Below are 18,192 nucleotides of genomic sequence, written 5' to 3'. Positions count from 1 at the left end.
ATCCTTCCGTTATTAGATTCAGAGGGCATATAATGCACAACTCTGTGTGTGTGTGTGTATTGATGCAGCACTGCAGAACAATCTATACTAATGATTTCCCATGGACACCTCAAGTTGATCTGGGAACCGGGGAGGATGGGAGGGAGAGATGTAAAAACAGACGAATGAGGAGATTGAAGAAAGCAAAACTGAAGGGAAAGGGAGCCGGTGATGGAGGAGCGGAGGGAGAGTATGGACGGATAAATACAGTAGACAGTGAAAGCTGAAACAATGTCATAAAACTGTTAAATAAATTGAAATTAAATAAGTAATAAGTACCTTTTTAATAAAAGGTATAAAAGTTGTAACTAATGACCCGATGCTAATGGATTATAAATCCTTCACTACTATTTTATTGATGAGTTATGCACCATTAAGAAGAGTGGGTTCTAGGTTGCCAGGTTGTGAGAAATCCCTCTTTCTGCTGAGTCGTTAATAATCACCTCAATAACAAATGCTAACGAGTTTCTAACCCTCTAATAAGCCATCAGCAACAGTTAGTGAGTCATCTATCAATTATAAATGTTAATAAGTCATAAGTCTGCACTTAATGAATAGTTAATACATGGATTGTGGCCCTGAAGCCCTGCAACTAAAAAGACAAAGCAAGAGAAATCATTTATTAATCATTAATGAAGCCATTAGCAACAATGTGTACCCAATAGGACGCTGTGCTGAACAGCCACCTGGTTACTCCTGTGAGCTCTGTCTTGAAGCTGTGATTGCTTGCTGTGGCTTTACAAACATTTGGCATTAGTTATTCAAAATATGAAATCAGAGGTTCCTTGGTAGCTGATGAAGATCCAATTTGGACTTACTTTTTCTTAACGAATAAAGAGAAAATGAATAAAATATATAAGTTCTGTGGTGTTGCATGTCTTTGTTAAGGTGAAATCACTGTCTAGAGTGCCGCAGCGCTGAGTCATAAAACACAGAATTAAGCATTTCTGCACTTTTGTCTGGAAGTCAGTGGGTTTTTTTGAACGAGTTTTAACTTGGTCGCAGGAGATTTTCCCTTATTTTTCCTTTTCCTCTTCAACATAAAATACGTCAGCAAATACCTCGCCTGTGAATTTTAAAGGGTGAATGTGTCTTTCGAACAGCAGCAGTTGCTGACAAGAGGGTAAATAAGACTACAGAGGTTGCTGGGGACATTAAACAACATCACACTGAAGACTCAACCACAAGCAGCTAGTAGCTCAGCAGCTACAGTAAAGATTAGGTAAATAGCTCTATTTTTTCTATTTTTAAAGAACTTTTGAGATCTTTGAGCTTCTGGAGACTTCAACTATGCCAGACAAGCTGTATGCATTTATTTTTTTGAGCCTGTATTTCATGTCTCTTCAACTCAAATATTAAAGAAGAACAAAATTAATAGCTCAGTTATAGATCAGTTATTTGTATTCGTTTATCTTGTTTTCATTTAAGTTATTTCTATGTGCGATCAGGTGAAAGTGACTTTTTCTGCGTTCTGACTTTGTATGTATGTACAGTACAATATGTGTGTGTGTGTGTGTGTGAGTGTGTGTGAAACCTTGAACCTGCACAGAGGAATTTCCTCCACTCACCTCACATTGTTCAGACTAACAAGGAGTTAGAAACACTCCACACCCTTCAATGTGTCTCTGAGGACTCATAAGCATTTCCGGGTCAAAAGTCCAGCAGGATGATCTCATGGGCAACCAGACCAGCTCACACACGCAGACACACACACACACACACACAGACACACACAGACACCAGAAAATGCCACATCAACAGGTCGTTATACCGTGAATCATGGCAAGATATTTTAGTTTTTCTGAAAGCAGTGTCGTTTTTTTATACCTCTGGGGGAGGCTCACACCGTCCAGTCGTCCTCTGAAGGACATTCTGACCTCTATGGTAATGACGGTATAAAAGTAGCCTCAGAGCATGAGAACAAATGAAATCATCCATCTCTGTTTTCCCACGCCTGACAGAGGGAAATCACTAACAGTTGAAGCAGGCATAAGAAAACAGAGCAGAGGAGAAAGTGTCGAGATAAGGGGAAACATCCTTTTCCTTCAATTATTTTTCATGATTTCATTTTCGCCCTGTGAAGTGGCTGCTGCTCCGCACTTTTAAATGATCCTGGACCGGCTGCAAAAATCGCACTTTCGCACAAACTTAGGCCGCTAAACTAATGCACATAAACTCCCCAAAGAAGAGAAGGTAAATCCAACGAAACTCTTCAACCAACCTGAAGTCCAGGATAGGTCCATCCCTCTATTGCCTCTTCAAGTCTGTTTCTGAACCAATCCAACATGTTCTCAAGCAATGAAAACCCAAAGATGGCCAATTACAGACGAGTAAAGGTGGGAAAAGTGTTCCTTCTCAAAGCTGCTCGAATGTATCTTTGGCTACCAGGGGGCAACTTCTCAACTTCAAAATAAGCCAACGTGAACAGCTTACACCTGATCTATACATCTGGCAGCCTGCAGGCCAAATGCTGAGGAGGTTCAGTCTCATTCTGGTGCTTTGAACATTATGTTAGTAATGTCTGTAGGAATAAAAATAGTCTTATCTCACTAAAAAAGTTTTAACTCAGGCAGTTTAAGCAGAGAGAATCAAACCAACAACCTACTTCTGGGATAAAAAAGGTGGAATATTTGTTTCCTTCACTTCTGAGTCATAACTTGCTGTCACTTTCTGCTTCCTGCCCACCTGTGTTCCAAGAGTTCTGTTTCCTTCTTGTGTTCCTCCCAAGTCTGATTTTCCTCCCACACCTGTCTCACATTAGCCTAGTTAGCACTGCCCTGTTCACAGTGTCTCTCCACCTGCACCTCCTCCCCTCAGTAGTTTAGTTTGTTTTTAAGCCTGTGTCGTTCCCTCACTGTTTGTCGGCCCGTCTGCTCTGTTTCCCCACGCCAGTCCCGTGTTGCTTGTGATCATTGTGTTCGTAGTGTTCCTGCCTCTGAGCTTCACTTGCAGAGCTCACTTTTAAACTGTTTAGAAGGCCCAAACACATGACAGAAATATCTCCTTAAGCTACAGGGTTAGCTAGCCCCAGCCCAGCCCAAAGCTCCTGTGCTAATGCTGTAAACACTAACAATCCCCTCGTCCCTGAGCTTCCAGTTCGAGCTGCTAGCTGCACGGCTAACTGAGCTAACTAGCTAAGGCAACTTCCTTTGGCAGCAGTTAGTTGTTGTGATGGCCTGTGTGTGTGTGTGTGTGTGTGTGTGTGTGTGTGTGTGTGTGTGTGTGTGTGTGTGAGTGAGAGAGAGAGAGAGAGAGAGAGCGAGTGTGAGGTGTGAGAAAGAATGGTTAAGGTGTTGCTTCAAAGAAAACCCTGAGAAGGGTTGTGGTGAGGCTCCGGAGTGTTTTCACATGAGGTGAAGTACTCAGTCACATGATCATGTGTGTGTGTGTGTGTGTGTGTGTGTGTACTTATGTTATCGAGAGGAAGTGATTATAACTTGGTCAGGGGGAAACCTCCACTCCGGCTGCCATTGTTCGGCCCTTCCTGGTTGTTACGCAGGAAGACGCGACTCCATCACTGTCTGCCTCATTTTCTCTCTCAGTCTCTTTCTTCTCTTCCACATTATATCTATTCATTTTCGTATGTTTTGCGGCCTCCACTCTTTTTGCTGCAATGACGTAACAGTACTCTGACTTAAGATACAATCTAAACTCACAGGATCCCTTTTTAGTTGCCCGTCATTTGGCCATACCTCACACATCATCACTGACCTTGGCACATGGTAAAACAGATGAAAGCTGTGCTCTGCTGCCACCTATCGTCGCAGTATTCACATTGTTGAATTAAAGCCTAGCGGCTGCAGTTGAATATGTGACTGTACATGTTGTTGTTCAGCTCATTAGTGACTCTTGATCCACGAAACTCATATCACACGAGTCATGACCAGGAAATAAGAGGATCAGTTGAATCCAGACTACCTAACACCTCCTCACACCGTTTGAGTATGAGAGCGCATTTGTTTTTTGCATTCCTTTATATATATATATATACCCTGTATATATATATATATATATATATATATATATATATATATATATATATATATATGTACCCTGTATATATATATATATATATATATATATATATATATATATATATATATATATATATATAAAATAATAATAACGAGCTGTCCTTAAATCATGACTTCGTGGGTTTGCGCAGGGATTTTTGCGCAATTTACTAAATACTTTTGTGCTTTAAAAAACAGCCGTTCCGCCTACGTCCTGTCACAGACACAGTCAGTTCTTCTGTACATGCTGCAAAGAAACGGATTCCCAGATGTGCGTCAAACATAGAGATGAGCTGGCTGCGTGAAATGCGCACAGCTGCAAGTGAATAGATTGACAGGGGTGCGACATCAATCACAGGTAATTAGAATCACCTGAGGCGGCTCTGCCCGTTATAACCTCCCTGCTGAAGGCTTCGGTGCGTTTTCACCTGTGTGTCTCAAGCAGAGAGGACGTGTCCACCATGCCCACCAAGAACATGACCGACGAGCGCCTCACTAAATTCAAAAACAAGGGGAAGGATCCTGCTGTAAGTTCTTTCTTTTGTCGAGTCATGTTTATGATTGCTTTTTACGCACACTGTATCTTGGCTTATTGCAGAAACTTAGGGAGAAAAGGATCACGGAGTGCGTGGAGCTGCGCAAAGCGCACAAGAGTGAGAGTTTCCTGAAGAGAAGAAATATAACGCTGTCATCTCTGCCGGACGAGGATGCCCTGTCTCCTGACTACACCTCTAACGAGATGGTCCGCTCACAGAAACCTATTTAAAAGATTTAATGCAAGCTACTTGAATCTCTAACAGCCTGTCTGTCGTTCAGGTGACCACTTTATCCATCGAGGATATCATTAAAGCTGTGAACTGCGAATGCAAGGAGTCCCAAACCCGAGGCTGTCAGGCAGCCAGGTGAGCCATCAGGAAGGACCTCTTAACAGTAGCGGACCAGAGCTGGTTGAGGGGCAGGTGTGAAGGGAATTAAAGGGGCACCAGCTGCATGAGTGGACGCCACCAAGCAGAATGTCACGATGCATTTATGGCAACACTGCTGTGTGGTTAAGATTAAAATGGTCTCATGTGACTTTAGTGCCAGTTAATGACTGCTATAACCTGTTAAACAGAAAACTGGCCTAAACCCATAAAATGAAAGACTATTCTCAAACAGAAATTACAATACTTGTTTCATCTGCTTCCTTTTTTTTTTTGCTTTTTTTTTTTGCTTGTTCATTAGTTTTTGACAGTTTGCAGAAGAAATGCAGCACATGAAGTTAGCTACTTGGGCCTTAGAAGGGATTGTAAGGGTATCTCTCTCAATTTTCTCACACTACTGACAAAGATGGGACAATGAGATTTTATTAGAACTCATAGAAGAACTCAGGATAAGTCTCAGGTGAATTTCCACGATTGGGATAAGCACTGATGCCATTGTCACATGAGTGACTTAAAAGACTCTGAAAAATCCTATGATTTTAAAATTTATGTAAATCTATGAACATGTGAAGTGATTTTTTTTTCTTTCAGTTTTAAGCATATTGATTGCAAATCAAAATTGTTTAGGCTGGCATAATTGTGACATTTTCATATTTCATGCCAGTTACTCACAATTGTGTTTGTGCATAACTCTCCAATGTTCCATCGAAACTAATGGAGGCAGGAGAAACTAAAGTGTTCATCACTGTAGTAAATTTCCTTCACCCTATCCTTAGGAAGCTGCTTTCTCAGGAGCGTAACCCTCCTCTGAAGGAGATCATAGATGCAGGTCTACTCTCTCGCTTTGTCTCCTTCCTGAGTATGGATGATGAGCCAACTCTGCAGTTTGAAGCGGCTTGGGCTCTCACGAACATCGCCTCTGGAACGTCTTGGCATACTCAACAGGTGGGAACACAGAACTGAAGTCGTATGAAGCATGGCTAGCCTAATGTGTTTTTTTTTTTTTTTTTTTTCTTTTTTTCCATTTCAACTGCAACTTAGGTTGTCAACTTTTATATTATGCCTGAAACTTAAAACTCTTTAAAATGGATTTTAACTTGATAGACGCAATTGATGGAGGCCAATTTTTTCTTTTTTTTTTTCCTGAGTGGCTCAGTTGAACATGTACATTTCTGTCTCAGGTGGTGGAACATGGGGCCGTTCCTGCTTTCATCTCCTTGCTGACATCACCAATGTTGCACATCAGTGAACAGGCTGTCTGGGCTCTCGGAAACATTGCAGGTAAAATAACATATTTTTGTCATGTCTGAATTCGACTTTGGATCAATATAACTGTTAAATCTGGATGTTGAGTTACTGAAAGGACAACTGGAAAATGGTGGTCGACCTTATGGACAGTTAACTGGTCTCATTTCCACTATGGCTCAGCATATAAAATATTGCCTTGAATACAGACTGATCTCATTGTTGCTGTTCTAATGCCACAAAATGTGATTTCTTGACAGGTGATGGTCCAGCTTATCGAGACGTCCTGATTGAGTGCAATGTAATTCCGGCCCTACTGTCCCGTATCTCTCCAGACACACCAGTAAGTCAAAACTGTACAAGGCTGGTGCCAAGTACGTGTCGAGGGTTATCTACACGGACCACATTTACTCCAGGCTTCTCGGCGTACTCCACCTGTTGCACTAATGTAACACTATCAAGTCGTGATGGATGTTTGTTTTTTTAAGTAAAACTAATGCAGGAGAGCAAGTGATTTATTTTTTCCTTGATTTTCTTTCAAAATCTAGCACTGCAGGTTTGTTATGCCAGTAGTGAGTAATGGAGCTCCAAGCAGACACACGTTGTGTACATGGGTATACTCATGCGGTTTGTCATATTGGAATATCAGTTATATCAACATGCAAGTCATACTTGAAACTAAAGCTCAGATTTTTCTAAAAAAATGATGTCCAACTTCATTTGCAAATGCCAGAGCAGCTAAAATGTCAATGTCTTGCAAATACAGTTCAATAATGTACCCAGGTGTAGTGGATACAGTGATGAATCCACAGTATTTTGATCTTTGCATGACAACCTCCAATCTTGATGACATGAATGCTCACAAGATGTTTACATGGGAATCTTTCCCATCTCTACAAACCCTAGAAAGTGAGGGTTGTGTTAGCTTACGCCTTTGACTCCAAGATTTTGTATTTTCAGACTTTCCCAGCACTTTCTTTTTTTTTTTTAAAGAACTTTGTGTCAAATCGGAGCTCCCAATCTTTCCTCAGCTGTAGGCAAGGAGTCAAAATTTTGCTGCTGTATGTCTATCATATTGCTCAATCATTCCAGGTTGGCTACCTCCGCAATCTAACATGGACATTGTCCAACTTGTGTCGCAATAAGAACCCGTGTCCACCATTGTCTGCAGTCATGCAGGTAAGTGACCATCAGAGGTCTGAGCATCTTTGACACCCAGTGCTGCATTCAGAGTCCAGAAAGGTGATGCTCAAACTGTTCCTTCAGGTGCTTCCCTCGCTGATCCAGCTGCTCCACCTCAGTGATAAGGACATCTTGTCTGATGCATGCTGGGCGATCTCCTATCTCTCAGATGGTGACAATGACCGTATTGATGTTGTGGTAAAAACTGGCATCATCCCTCGACTGGTGGAGCTCATGAGCCACAAGGAGCTCAGTGTCATGGTAGCGTTGTCTTGGCTCATTTAGCCCTCTGAAAAACCCTTTCTAACATGAAATGTTCTGTTGTGAGGTATTCAGAGTTTACCCCTCTGACCCGCAGACCCCGGCTCTCCGCTCCATTGGGAATATAGTGAGCGGCTCAGACCTGCAGACCCAGGCAGCCGTTGATGCTGGGGTTCTGAACATCCTCCCTCAACTGATGAGACACCCAAAGGCCAGCGTGCAAAAGGAGGCAGCGTGGGCATTGTCCAACATTGCTGCAGGGCCCTGTAAGCAAATCCAACAGGTCATCACCTGTGGCCTGCTCCCTCCACTGGTGGAGCAGCTCAGAAATGTGAGTTATGAACTACAGGAGTGCATGTGGATGGTGAAACAAACATTTTTACTCTAGCAATTTGACAAGTGGTAGCTTCAGGATCCTGGTTTTGTGCATGTTGACTTGACAAACACTTGCAGCATACTGGGATTTAACTAGAAGCAGTTAATGTTCGTACCACCTGTGCTTGCATGTCATTACATGGTTTCTAACAACATGCCTTATCTTGGCAGCCTTTGAATAAATTTGAAAATGTTCATTTTTATGAGCAATGGCAAATCACTATATTGGAAGAAGCTGATGCTATGGTCAATTCTCAGGGTGACTTCAAGACTCAAAGGGAGGCAGTGTGGGCAGTGACAAACTTCACCAGTGGGGGCACTGTGGAGCAGGTGGTTACTCTGGTGCAGTGTGGAGCTCTGGAGGCGATCATCAACCTGCTGCAGGTCAAAGATGCTAAAGTCATTCTGGTCATACTGGATGCCATCAATAACATCTTCATGGTAAGGGGATAACTACTGATTATTTGCATAAAACTGTTCAAAATTGCCAAGGAACCTGGAAGGTCAGATGGTTTCACTTGCTGTGCGTGACTTTTCAGGCTGCAGAGAAACTTGGTGAGACGGAGAAACTCAGCCTGCTGGTTGAAGAGCTGGGAGGACTGGACCGCATTGAGACGCTGCAGAACCATGACAACGATACGGTGTACCAGGCTGCTCATAATCTCATTGAGCGGTACTTTGGTGATGTAAGTGTCTGATCACACAACAAACTATCTACATTTTAATCTGGTGCATGAGCAGATTATTTTAAAGGGTTTTTCTTTATGCAGCTTTACAACATCAGGTTTAAATTTTATTAAACTTTGCAGTAAACTTGTCTGTATCTGATGGCGAGGGAGTCCATGATTGGTAAAAGGGCTCCAATTTAATGTCTCTTTTATGCTGAAGTTTGAGTTGGTGTTTGACGAAACCTTTTCCCTCTCGTCTTTCTAGGATGACATCGAGGGAGTGAAGGTCGACACTACAGAGGATGCTTTTGTGTTTAAGAGCCCAGATGTTCAAAGAACCTTTGAATTTTAACTTGAGAATGTTTGTGTGCATGTTAAAAGAAAATAAACTTTCATACAGTTGGTTCCCTAAAAGTTTTTGCTGCATGTTAATCTGAAATCTACAATTTAAGCTTTAAACAAACATTATCCAGCAAACAAACGGTACAAAATCAAGGACTGATTGCAGCAGAGATTTCACATACTCAATAGTTGCATCATGAATGTAATGCTTTAAATTTGCTCAGTATAAAAGACTGATCTATGGCTTAGAAATTGCCAACAAATTGTGTATAGACTGGACTACCACCATTTCATGAACTGATGTCACAAGCCTTTTCTGATATTCAAGTCTCATCTCATTATCAACCGCTTGTCTGTGAGGGTCGTGGGGATGGAACGCTTTATCCCCTCTTTTTCAAGGGGTCGCCAATCCCAGTTATCTCTCTGGGCTAAGGCAGGGTTCAAGCAAAGCATTTTTTAAATATTTTAGACTAAATGATTTCAAAAATAGGATTGTTGACAGTGCAGTTAAAGGGACTTCCCAGACAAATGGAAAAGGTTCCCTGTTTTGACATGTATTTCATCAGAGTGGTTTCTCTGAAGTCAAGATCAGGTCAAAACTTATTGGTAAAATGCAAAAGGGGAATTGCCTTATTTTGGCTCAATTTATGATTACTCATGACCACTTCACAAACGTTCCCTTTTCAGACTAAGGTTTGCCTCTTCCCCCCCCCAAAAAAAATTGCAACACCAGTTATCATTTCTGTGGTATAAGTCTTTCTGACAATGTGAAACCAAAAGCATCCATGTGGGTGAATACCAATTGGGTAACTTGGGTGAGCTGAACCTTGCAACTTCCATCTTTTTGAAATTGAAATGGACAAATCTTGCTTGCTGCCAAAAATATATTATTGGGAAAAACCTTTTTGTCTACACAAGTTTGACAGCGTGGTGTCATTCATTGTAACCCCACCCCTGCCCTGTAAGGCAGCTCGGATATAAGGCAACTGGCATGATGCAGACCTCACTAGAACCTGCTGCTCCCTTACCTGGTGATAATACTGTTAAAGACTGTAGTCTGGAAAAAGCTGGCTTTTGTATCGTTTTAAGGCGTCTTCAATCATGTTGAAAAGGAGTGTGTTTGTCCTCTGCTGCCTCTGTGTAAGGATGAGACTTCTGAATGCAGTGACGGTAAGATGCATACAGCTACATATGCAACAATATCCACTAATGTGAAACTGTTCGGGTTCTTGGAAACCAAAAGGTACATTATTTGAAATGGTTTGCCAAACTACAATTTTAAAACCAGTAAGTCTTGAAGTTCCAGATCTTATCCTGTAATGTGAGTAATGTTTTATACCAAAGGCATGAGGCTAACATTCTTAAGTTGAATGCAGGGTTGTAAATATAAAAAAAACTACAGTATGTGGTAGGGCTGGGTATCGTTTGAAATGTTTCGATACCAGTACCGATACCAGTACCCTTAAGACAATACCGATACCAATTGAGTACTTCATTCGATACTGAGACAATCGGGATAGACGATTACTGTTAACCTAGTAACCAAAATATATTACCTGGAGTTATCAACGGTTGCTCTATGTCGTCCTGAGATGACAACGCTGGTGTTGAAGCCAGCTTCTTGCTAAACACCGTGCTGCTCTCCACTCTGAAGTTCTCTCCATGTATTATCAGATGTTTGATCATGTTGCTGGTGTTCACAGATTTCCCAAAAATGTGCTTGCCGCATTTTTTGCAGGCGTTAATCCCCGGCCCCACGGGCTCGTAGAAGAGCCATACTCTTGACCGTTTAGGTGGCATTTTTTATATTTTTTTGGAAAGCTGCTGTGCTGAGAGCTGAAAACTCCTCTGCAGCTTCACCGCACTTCACTCTCACCTGCCAAACTGTTGTTGTCTGTTGACCAATCACATGGCACGTTGAATCGAAGAACGCTTGCAGTGATTGGCTGGGAGCAAAACCATACAAACAATCACTTTTTTCTTCATCTGGGAACAAAAGAATCGATTGGAGGTATCGTTTGACAGGCACAGTTTCGATACTACTTGGTACTGGGTTGTTTCGGTCGATACCTGAAAAGTATTGAGTACCGATACCCAGCCCTAGTATGTGGTCACATCTGGGTCAGAACCACAATTGTAGAAATATTGGGGTCATAAGTCTGGTGCCCTCGGTATCACTCAGCAAAGATAACCATATCAGCCAGTCTTCCTCGCAGCTCCTTTCTTTTTCTAGCTTCAGATCTGGTCTCAGTTGAACTGTTTATGTTGCAACACTGCATCTCCATAAACTCCATGTTCTCATTTTTCTACAGTTGCCTGAACAGGTCACCCTGAAGGCCCTTTTGAAAAGTTCTCATGTTGAGACGACACCTCCACAGGAGGCTGCAGTGGACCCATCCCCAGCATCTGATGAGCCTGTAAAAGTGAAGAATATGTCCTTTCAGGCTGCCATTCAGAACAACACACATGACTCAGTGAAGGTGTCTGGTGCTTCAGTACAGGACCCGTCAGGTCCATCCGGGATCATCACAATCCCTTTGAGCCTCTCTTCAGAGTCTGTTGATGACATGTACTACGGCTGCTCCCAGAAGATGCTGATCAAGGTGAAACGTCACTACCTCCCGAGGAGCACCAGGGAAGGTTTGCACTCCACCTACACAAAACTCTGTGCCCTCAAAGCCATGAGGAGTAAGGACATCTATGACCCGCTGTCCTGGATTCACTTCAAGGCCCTGTGTGCCTACACGGCCGGGTCGTACGATGAGTTAAACCGAGCAGTCCGCAAGGGGAGGGCCTCCTACAAGACCTCGTTTGAGTTCCATGCCCTCCACTTCCTGCTGTCAGATGCCATCAGGCTCCTAAAAGTCAACCAGAGAAGCTGCTACACCACCTACCGGAGAAGCAGACTGCTCTTCAGCGGGGAACAAGGACAAACCATCCGCTTCGGCTCATTCGCCTCCAGCTCCTTAAACAAGGACCTGCTTCACTTTGGACGGAGGACCTGCTTTGAGATCAACACGTGTTTCGGTGCCTACCTCAAGTCCTATTCAGAGTTTGACTCGGAAGAAGATGAAGTGCTGATTCCTCCATATGAGATGTTTAAGATTGTCTCTGTGGATACGTCAGGACAGAATGATTTACAGTGTGAGGTTGTCTACAAGCTTGAGACCGCCGGAGTCCACAGCAGTCTCAACTGTCAGGCTGTGGACCTTCTTTAGAAACTGGTTTAAACAATATACAATCTAATACATAGATGTAAATACAGTGACCATTTTTTTTTACCATGTACTGTCATGAAATGATCAAAACATGATTTTATTTATATTGAAAGTTAATTCCTGACCTCTGAGACAACAGTATTCAAAACCACCTCACCATGAGGTCCATTTAGAAGCTGCTCTGCAGATGGATTGTTATCAATGATAATATATACTAATTAACACGCATTGTATTTGCTTCCATTTGATCAGTGATTAAGAATCAGTAATGATTGAGGAGGTGCTGGATTATGTAGACCAGGGTTGCCAAAACGTTTTCTGTTGGAGGGCCAAATCTAAAACTAAATGTTGGACCATGGGCTGAAAACAAAGAACAATTGTATTATACTATTAAGATGTTAAATATTAAAAAACTGATTAATCTTCTAAGTCTGATCTTATTTGTTTCTGACACAATGACAGGTGAAAAAGTTCTTCAAAATGCCTCTCAGAGTTTCCTCAGCAGTAGGATCCCGAGGTCCCTCACTTGTACTGTCTTCATGTCCACCAACTTGTACCTTATGGCGAGCCAGCTTTGGCCACTTGGCCCCACTCTGGTCAAGCTAGACTGTTACTGTAGTTGAATTGTTAACACGATATCAATATTTCATTTTTATGTATCATAATTAGTATTGGTTTATCCCAACAGCCTGATAACCTCTAATCTTTTGAGTATCTTAAGGACCGAATTCAAACCCTCTTTACAGCACACTCCAAAAATAACATCCTGACCCCATAGGAAAAGGCTTTATGTGAGATGAATGGAAGTGACAAGAAGCTAAGTCAAAACTTTAATAAAACAGACTTTTACATGACAAATTCATTTTACAAAGATTTATCAAATGTTTTACACATTTATTTTATCTCATCTTAGTCTTTACAGAAATGACCAAAATGAGTCTTAAGCTAAGTCTTAGCACCAGTTCTTAACCATCACCAAGTGAATATCTGAAGTATCAAAAACTAGTTCACAGAAACGGTCTGAAATCATGAGATCTCATGATGAACCATTTCAGAGGAACATCAGAGCAGGCTGAGGTCCTTGCATTGGTCGTTTGTTCAATGACGTGGAGGTCACCAATAACAATCCTGGAAATGAATGTTGATTAAGCCACGAGGAGATATGACTTATGATATAATGCTGTCCAGTAAGGCAAGAGAGGTGGTGCTGCATTTTAATATGTAGACTTGACATTACATATGACTGAAGTCTGTGAGGATTTGCTGTAAGGAAGACATCTGGATTCAGACACAGATGAGTATCCAAAAACATGAAATCCAAAAAATGGATGCCCCTTTTCAAAATTAACATTTTTCTTAAAAGGTAGCAGTTTTGTTCTTAATGCTCAGATTTGTTCTGGTCATAAGACCGGTCACACAATTCACCATCTTACGCAAGGGAGTATTTTCAAGTTTCAGTAGTGTGACTTACCTTGTTTGCCTACTGAAAAACTCTAAATGCCTCAAAAAGTAACAGGAAGTGTAGAAATAGGCAGTGGTCAGAAAGGGCAATGTGCCATAATTCCTAAAAATATACACTTAAAAAGAGTTCAGCTGAGGTCAACAGCCGTTTAGAAGAGAAATGAATACTGACTTACAGTATCAATATGTGAGGGATTTGGCCCATTAGATGCGATCAGGACAGAGTGTTTTATTAATGATAGAAAATAAATAAATACCAAAAAAAACAAAAAACAGAACAAAGTATGAGGCAGGAAAGTTTTAGTCTTCTCCTTGTAGGCTGAACCTGTATCAGTCAGTGTTGGGGGGTGTTTGTATCTACATCTTCTCGTAGGTGAGTTCATGTCCGCATGTGGTGCAGGTCTTCTTGTAGAGATCCTCCTCTGGATCCACCACCTCCTCTGGTCCGTACTGGTGTTGGTGAACACTGGTGTCTTTGGTCCACATGCTGCTCCTCACCGCCCTGCGCAGCTCTGACACACAAAAGCAAACACACGACACATTCAGAGTTGATCGGGTCGACGCTCAACGTGCAGCCTGAGAGCTGATGTTCGAGTATTCTGGCTTAAGCAGGAAACTGACCTTTGACCTTCTTGTTGAAGCGTTTCTGTTTCTGCACCTCTCGGTTATCTTCCCTCGCCTCTTTGGCCTCCTCCAGAGCCTCCTCTGAACCCCACACCTCCATACATCTCTTCTCCACCTGGACACCCAGATACATAGTTCAGATAGACGCGAACAAATTACCTTACAGCATGAGCAGTTGTTTGGTTTAAGAGTGCAACTCAGGATTCATTGATCAGTTGTTAAATACTAAATTTAGTCATTGGATTTAACTTAAATACTAAAACACACACACAAACCATTGTTCACCGCTCCTGTCTTCCTACCTGCACTTTGAGGTAGAGCTTCATGTCTCCCCAGCGTGGGTTATGAGGGTTTTTCTTCAGTACAAATCTGAGCGGAGGTTCTCTCATGTCCAGGTCACAGTCCTTCAGCAGGTAATGCTGCTTGGCCTCAGTTCTGGAGATCAGCTTATGTTTCTCCTCATTGTCTCTGAGGGGGAAAGACGCTCCCACTGTTAAAGCATCTGAATGATTTTACAGCCTCATATTCAACAGGGGGAACGGTTTCTCTGTCTCTTGTTTCCTCACTATGTAGCTTCAGTGAAAGAGTAGGATCACAGCGTCACATACATGTTTACTTCAACATACAAGTTCTCAACACGTAACATGTTATGATGTAATGAGTTTTGTTTGTAGTCAGCACCTACATCATGTCTGACGAATTGTTACAGACCTGGGATTTGTATTCAAGTTATACTGTTATATTATGGTTTTAATAACTATTCAAAGGTTGGAGACAAATTAATAAAAAATTACATGTTTGGCATGAAGTCGATCTATAATGGAATATTTTTGGCAAATCATATTAACTTTAACTCTATGTTGTACTAATCAGACACGACCCCCTACGCAACTGGACGTCATTCATTATATTTCCAAAAGTATTCGCTCACCTGCCTTGACTCGCATATGAATTTAAGTGACATCCCATTCTTAATCCCTGGGTTTAATATGACGTCGCTCCACCCTTTGCAGCTATAACAACTTCAACCCTTCTTGGAAGGCTTTCCACAAGGTTTAGGAGTGTGTTTATGGGAATTTTTTACCATTCTTCCAGAAGAGCATTTGTAAGTCACACACTGATGTTGGACGGGAAGGCCTGGCTCTCAGTCTCTGCTCTAATTCATCCCAAAGGTGTTCTATTGGGTTGAGGTCAGGACTCCGTGCGGGCCAGTCAAGTTCATCCACACCAAACTCTCTCATACATGTCTTTATGGACCTTGCTTTGTGCACTGGTGCACAGTCATGTTGGAACAAGAAGGGGCCATCCCCAAACTGTTTCCACAAATTTGGGATTATGGAATTGTCCAACATCTCTTGGTATGCTGAAGCATTAAGAGTTCCTTTCACTGGAACTAAGGGGCCAACACAGCTCCTGAAAAACAACCCCACAGCATAATCCCCCTCCACCAAACTTTACACTTGGCACAATGCAGTCAGACCAGTACCGTTGTCCTGGCAACCGCCAAACCGAGACTCGTCCATCAGATTGCCAGATGGAGAAGCACGATTCGTCTCTCCAGAGAATGCGTCTCCACTGCTCTAGAGTCCAGTGGCAGCGTGCTTTACACCACTGCATCTGATGCTTTGCATTGCACTTGCTGATGCATGGCTTGGATGCAGCTGCTCGGCCATGGAAACCCATTCCATGAAGCTCTCTACGCACTGTTCTTGAGCTAATCTGAAGGCCACATGAAGTTTGGAGGTCTGTAGCGATTGACGGACGAGTGAATACTTTTGGCAATATAGTGTAGATTAAAAAGTTAAATGTATATTATTATTTACAAATAACATACAAAATGCACTTTTGGAACCATTTTGGAAAGTAGGCCTAATCGTACTGTCATATACATGAAATTCTGGCCAGATCCTGAATATGAGTAAAATCAGAATAATAAAGACATCATTAACATAATTTATTCTGTATTCTTTGAAATTTCAACAAAAATACCACAGCATGTTAAGAATTTGTCATCAACAATGTTTAAACTGTAGTTGCAGCAGAGGAACACTAAAATAACATGTCTTTCATCTTTATTTTGACCATTAAAAATTAAACATACAGAAACTACTGAGGTGATGGAATAAAAAGCATATAAAGTGTATAAAAAATGCCAAACACTACAGAAAAACTATTGTGTGTGTGTGTGTGTTTGTGTGTGTGCGTGTGCATATACCTGCACTTGTCACACACAGCCAGGTCAAAGCTGTTGCTGAGGTAGGAGTCCATAAAGGGTTTTTGACAGTCATCACACACCAGGTAGTCTGCCTCAATCACAGGAGCTGGTAACCACACACACACACGCGTAAATGAGCACGTATGCACACACTCGAGATGCTAAATACGCGCGCGCGCGCGCGCACACACACACACACACACACACCTGGCTGATGCACAACCTTCCTGGTCCTCTTCTCCTCCTCTCCGTCCTCCTCCTCCTCGATGAAGAAGCCGGCTCCGGAGTCGATGGTCCTGGACACTTTGGCCGAGGTTGCTCCCTCCACGGTGGACAAAGAGCGGCTCGCTAGTCTGGCTTGCCGGAGCATCAACGCTCGCTGCCGGTTCCGCTCGATCTTCGCCCGCATCGCTGCAGAAAGCTCGGGTTTGGGAGTCTGTTCTGGACCGGGACCGGCTGCATCCGGCCCCCCTGCCTCCGACGGGTCCATGCTGGTCTCTTACACCACGATCAGCACATAGAAGTGTATAAAATAACTCTGAACACCAGGCTGTGCTTGTTTCATCCAGAGAGCAACGCTGCAATGTTGTTACAAAACTGACAGTTGCACACTTCCGGCTCCTTCTTCTTCTTCTTCTTCTTCTTCTTCTTCTTTACTTTAAACTTTTAGGTGCATTACCGCCATCTCCGGCATCGGGATGTAAGGGACCAGAAGACTCCTCAATAATTACATAAAGGTTTGCTGATCTGACACTTAACAAGTTCTTCATATAAAAACAATTTGAATTCCCGCATTAGAATATTGTTTCTTTTTTCTTCTTTTTCAAACCATTGCATGTTTATTTAAAGGTTCAGTCTGTAGGATTTAGGGGGATCAATTCACAGAAATATAATATTCAAACGTAGGAACTAAGAATCATTGCGATTTTGTTACCTTAGAATGAGCTTTTTATATCAACAGAGGGGAAATGTGGATACAGCGATCAATCCTGCTCAGTGGGAGCTCCAATAAAAGAATACGAAAAAAACTGCTCTCTGATCTGATGTTCTGAGTCAAGTGAGCGTCCAGCTGATTCAGTGTAAACACCATCTGCAGATGAAGGCGCGTGTTTGCTATTGCACGTGTTAATGTTACATGGATCGTCTCACACACAGAGCACTGAGTCCGTTAGGTGCAGCAGGTTTTAGACATTTTAACAAGCAGTTGATCACCATTAAAACAAATGAACATCTATTTAAGATTCGTCTATGCAAAGCTTGACCAAATTAAATTCTAGTTGTCAGGAATGACAAGAGAAATGTCTTTACACATTTGGTGAATGAGGACTGTAATGACCCTTGCTGTGTTTCAGGTTCCTGCGAGTACATTTACATTTCAATACGTTATTGAAAGGGAAAACTGAAGATTTCTGGTCACTGTTTGGAACCACAAACAGAAATCATGTTGTGTTCAAACCTCTGGATGGAGCTGTTTCTCTCTTGTCCTTCACATCATACACTGGATTAACCCCAGAAAAGAAAAATCTCACCCATCTCTGACCGTGTCAGCGTCAGGCAGGCAAACGTCAAAACCAGTTAGGAAAGATTTACGAGACCATCCAGCCAGTGCAGACACGAACTGTCCAC

General features: G+C 42.2%; 3 protein-coding genes across 3 annotated transcripts; 2 read left to right on the top strand and 1 right to left on the bottom strand.

Annotated features, from left to right (window-relative positions):
* Positions 1-4,418: 4,418 nt before the first annotated feature.
* Positions 4,419-9,120, top strand: kpna7 (karyopherin alpha 7 (importin alpha 8)). Its single transcript, XM_030395206.1, has 12 exons — positions 4,419-4,579; positions 4,651-4,794; positions 4,869-4,954; positions 5,752-5,920; positions 6,157-6,256; positions 6,481-6,563; positions 7,313-7,399; positions 7,487-7,663; positions 7,761-7,994; positions 8,297-8,479; positions 8,578-8,724; positions 8,972-9,120. The coding sequence occupies exons 1-12, from the start codon at positions 4,514-4,516 to the stop codon at positions 9,056-9,058; spliced, it is 1,563 nt and encodes a 520-aa protein (XP_030251066.1). The 5' UTR covers positions 4,419-4,513; the 3' UTR covers positions 9,059-9,120.
* Positions 9,121-10,135: 1,015 nt separating this feature from the next.
* Positions 10,136-12,590, top strand: LOC115590798 (NAD(P)(+)--arginine ADP-ribosyltransferase 1-like). The gene is made up of 2 exons (XM_030432230.1): positions 10,136-10,218; positions 11,361-12,590. The coding sequence occupies exons 1-2, from the start codon at positions 10,150-10,152 to the stop codon at positions 12,264-12,266; spliced, it is 975 nt and encodes a 324-aa protein (XP_030288090.1). The 5' UTR covers positions 10,136-10,149; the 3' UTR covers positions 12,267-12,590.
* A 493-nt stretch (positions 12,591-13,083) lies between these two features.
* Positions 13,084-17,198, bottom strand: xpa (xeroderma pigmentosum, complementation group A). The gene is made up of 5 exons (XM_030433816.1): positions 16,774-17,198; positions 16,567-16,672; positions 14,654-14,819; positions 14,349-14,466; positions 13,084-14,239 (listed from the first exon to the last, which is right to left on the bottom strand). The coding sequence occupies exons 1-5, from the start codon at positions 17,054-17,056 to the stop codon at positions 14,085-14,087; spliced, it is 828 nt and encodes a 275-aa protein (XP_030289676.1). The 5' UTR covers positions 17,057-17,198; the 3' UTR covers positions 13,084-14,084.
* Between the last annotated feature and the right edge of the window lie 994 nt (positions 17,199-18,192).

Source organism: Sparus aurata, chromosome 1, assembly GCF_900880675.1.
Source record: "Sparus aurata chromosome 1, fSpaAur1.1, whole genome shotgun sequence".
Taxonomy (NCBI): domain Eukaryota; kingdom Metazoa; phylum Chordata; class Actinopteri; order Spariformes; family Sparidae; genus Sparus; species Sparus aurata.
The sequence above is the reverse complement of the archived record's forward strand: the minus strand, read 5'-3'. Positions and strand labels throughout refer to the sequence as shown.

Bases quoted from the DNA above. Each gene is read 5' to 3' on its own strand.
- kpna7 (XM_030395206.1), top strand. From the start codon at position 4,514: ATGCCCACCAAGAACATGACCGACGAGCGCCTCACTAAATTCAAAAAC. The intron at 4,955-5,751 runs GTGAGCCATCAG...CCCTATCCTTAG, and splicing joins CGAGGCTGTCAGGCAGCCAG to GAAGCTGCTTTCTCAGGAGC. The intron at 7,995-8,296 runs GTGAGTTATGAA...GTCAATTCTCAG, and splicing joins TGGTGGAGCAGCTCAGAAAT to GGTGACTTCAAGACTCAAAG.
- LOC115590798 (XM_030432230.1), top strand. From the start codon at position 10,150: ATGTTGAAAAGGAGTGTGTTTGTCCTCTGCTGCCTCTGTGTAAGGATG. The intron at 10,219-11,360 runs GTAAGATGCATA...ATTTTTCTACAG, and splicing joins GACTTCTGAATGCAGTGACG to TTGCCTGAACAGGTCACCCT.
- xpa (XM_030433816.1), bottom strand. From the start codon at position 17,056: ATGGACCCGTCGGAGGCAGGGGGGCCGGATGCAGCCGGTCCCGGTCCA. The intron at 16,673-16,773 runs GTGTGTGTGTGT...TGTGGTTACCAG, and splicing joins GAAGGTTGTGCATCAGCCAG to CTCCTGTGATTGAGGCAGAC. The intron at 14,240-14,348 runs GTCAGTTTCCTG...TTTGTGTGTCAG, and splicing joins CTTCAACAAGAAGGTCAAAG to AGCTGCGCAGGGCGGTGAGG.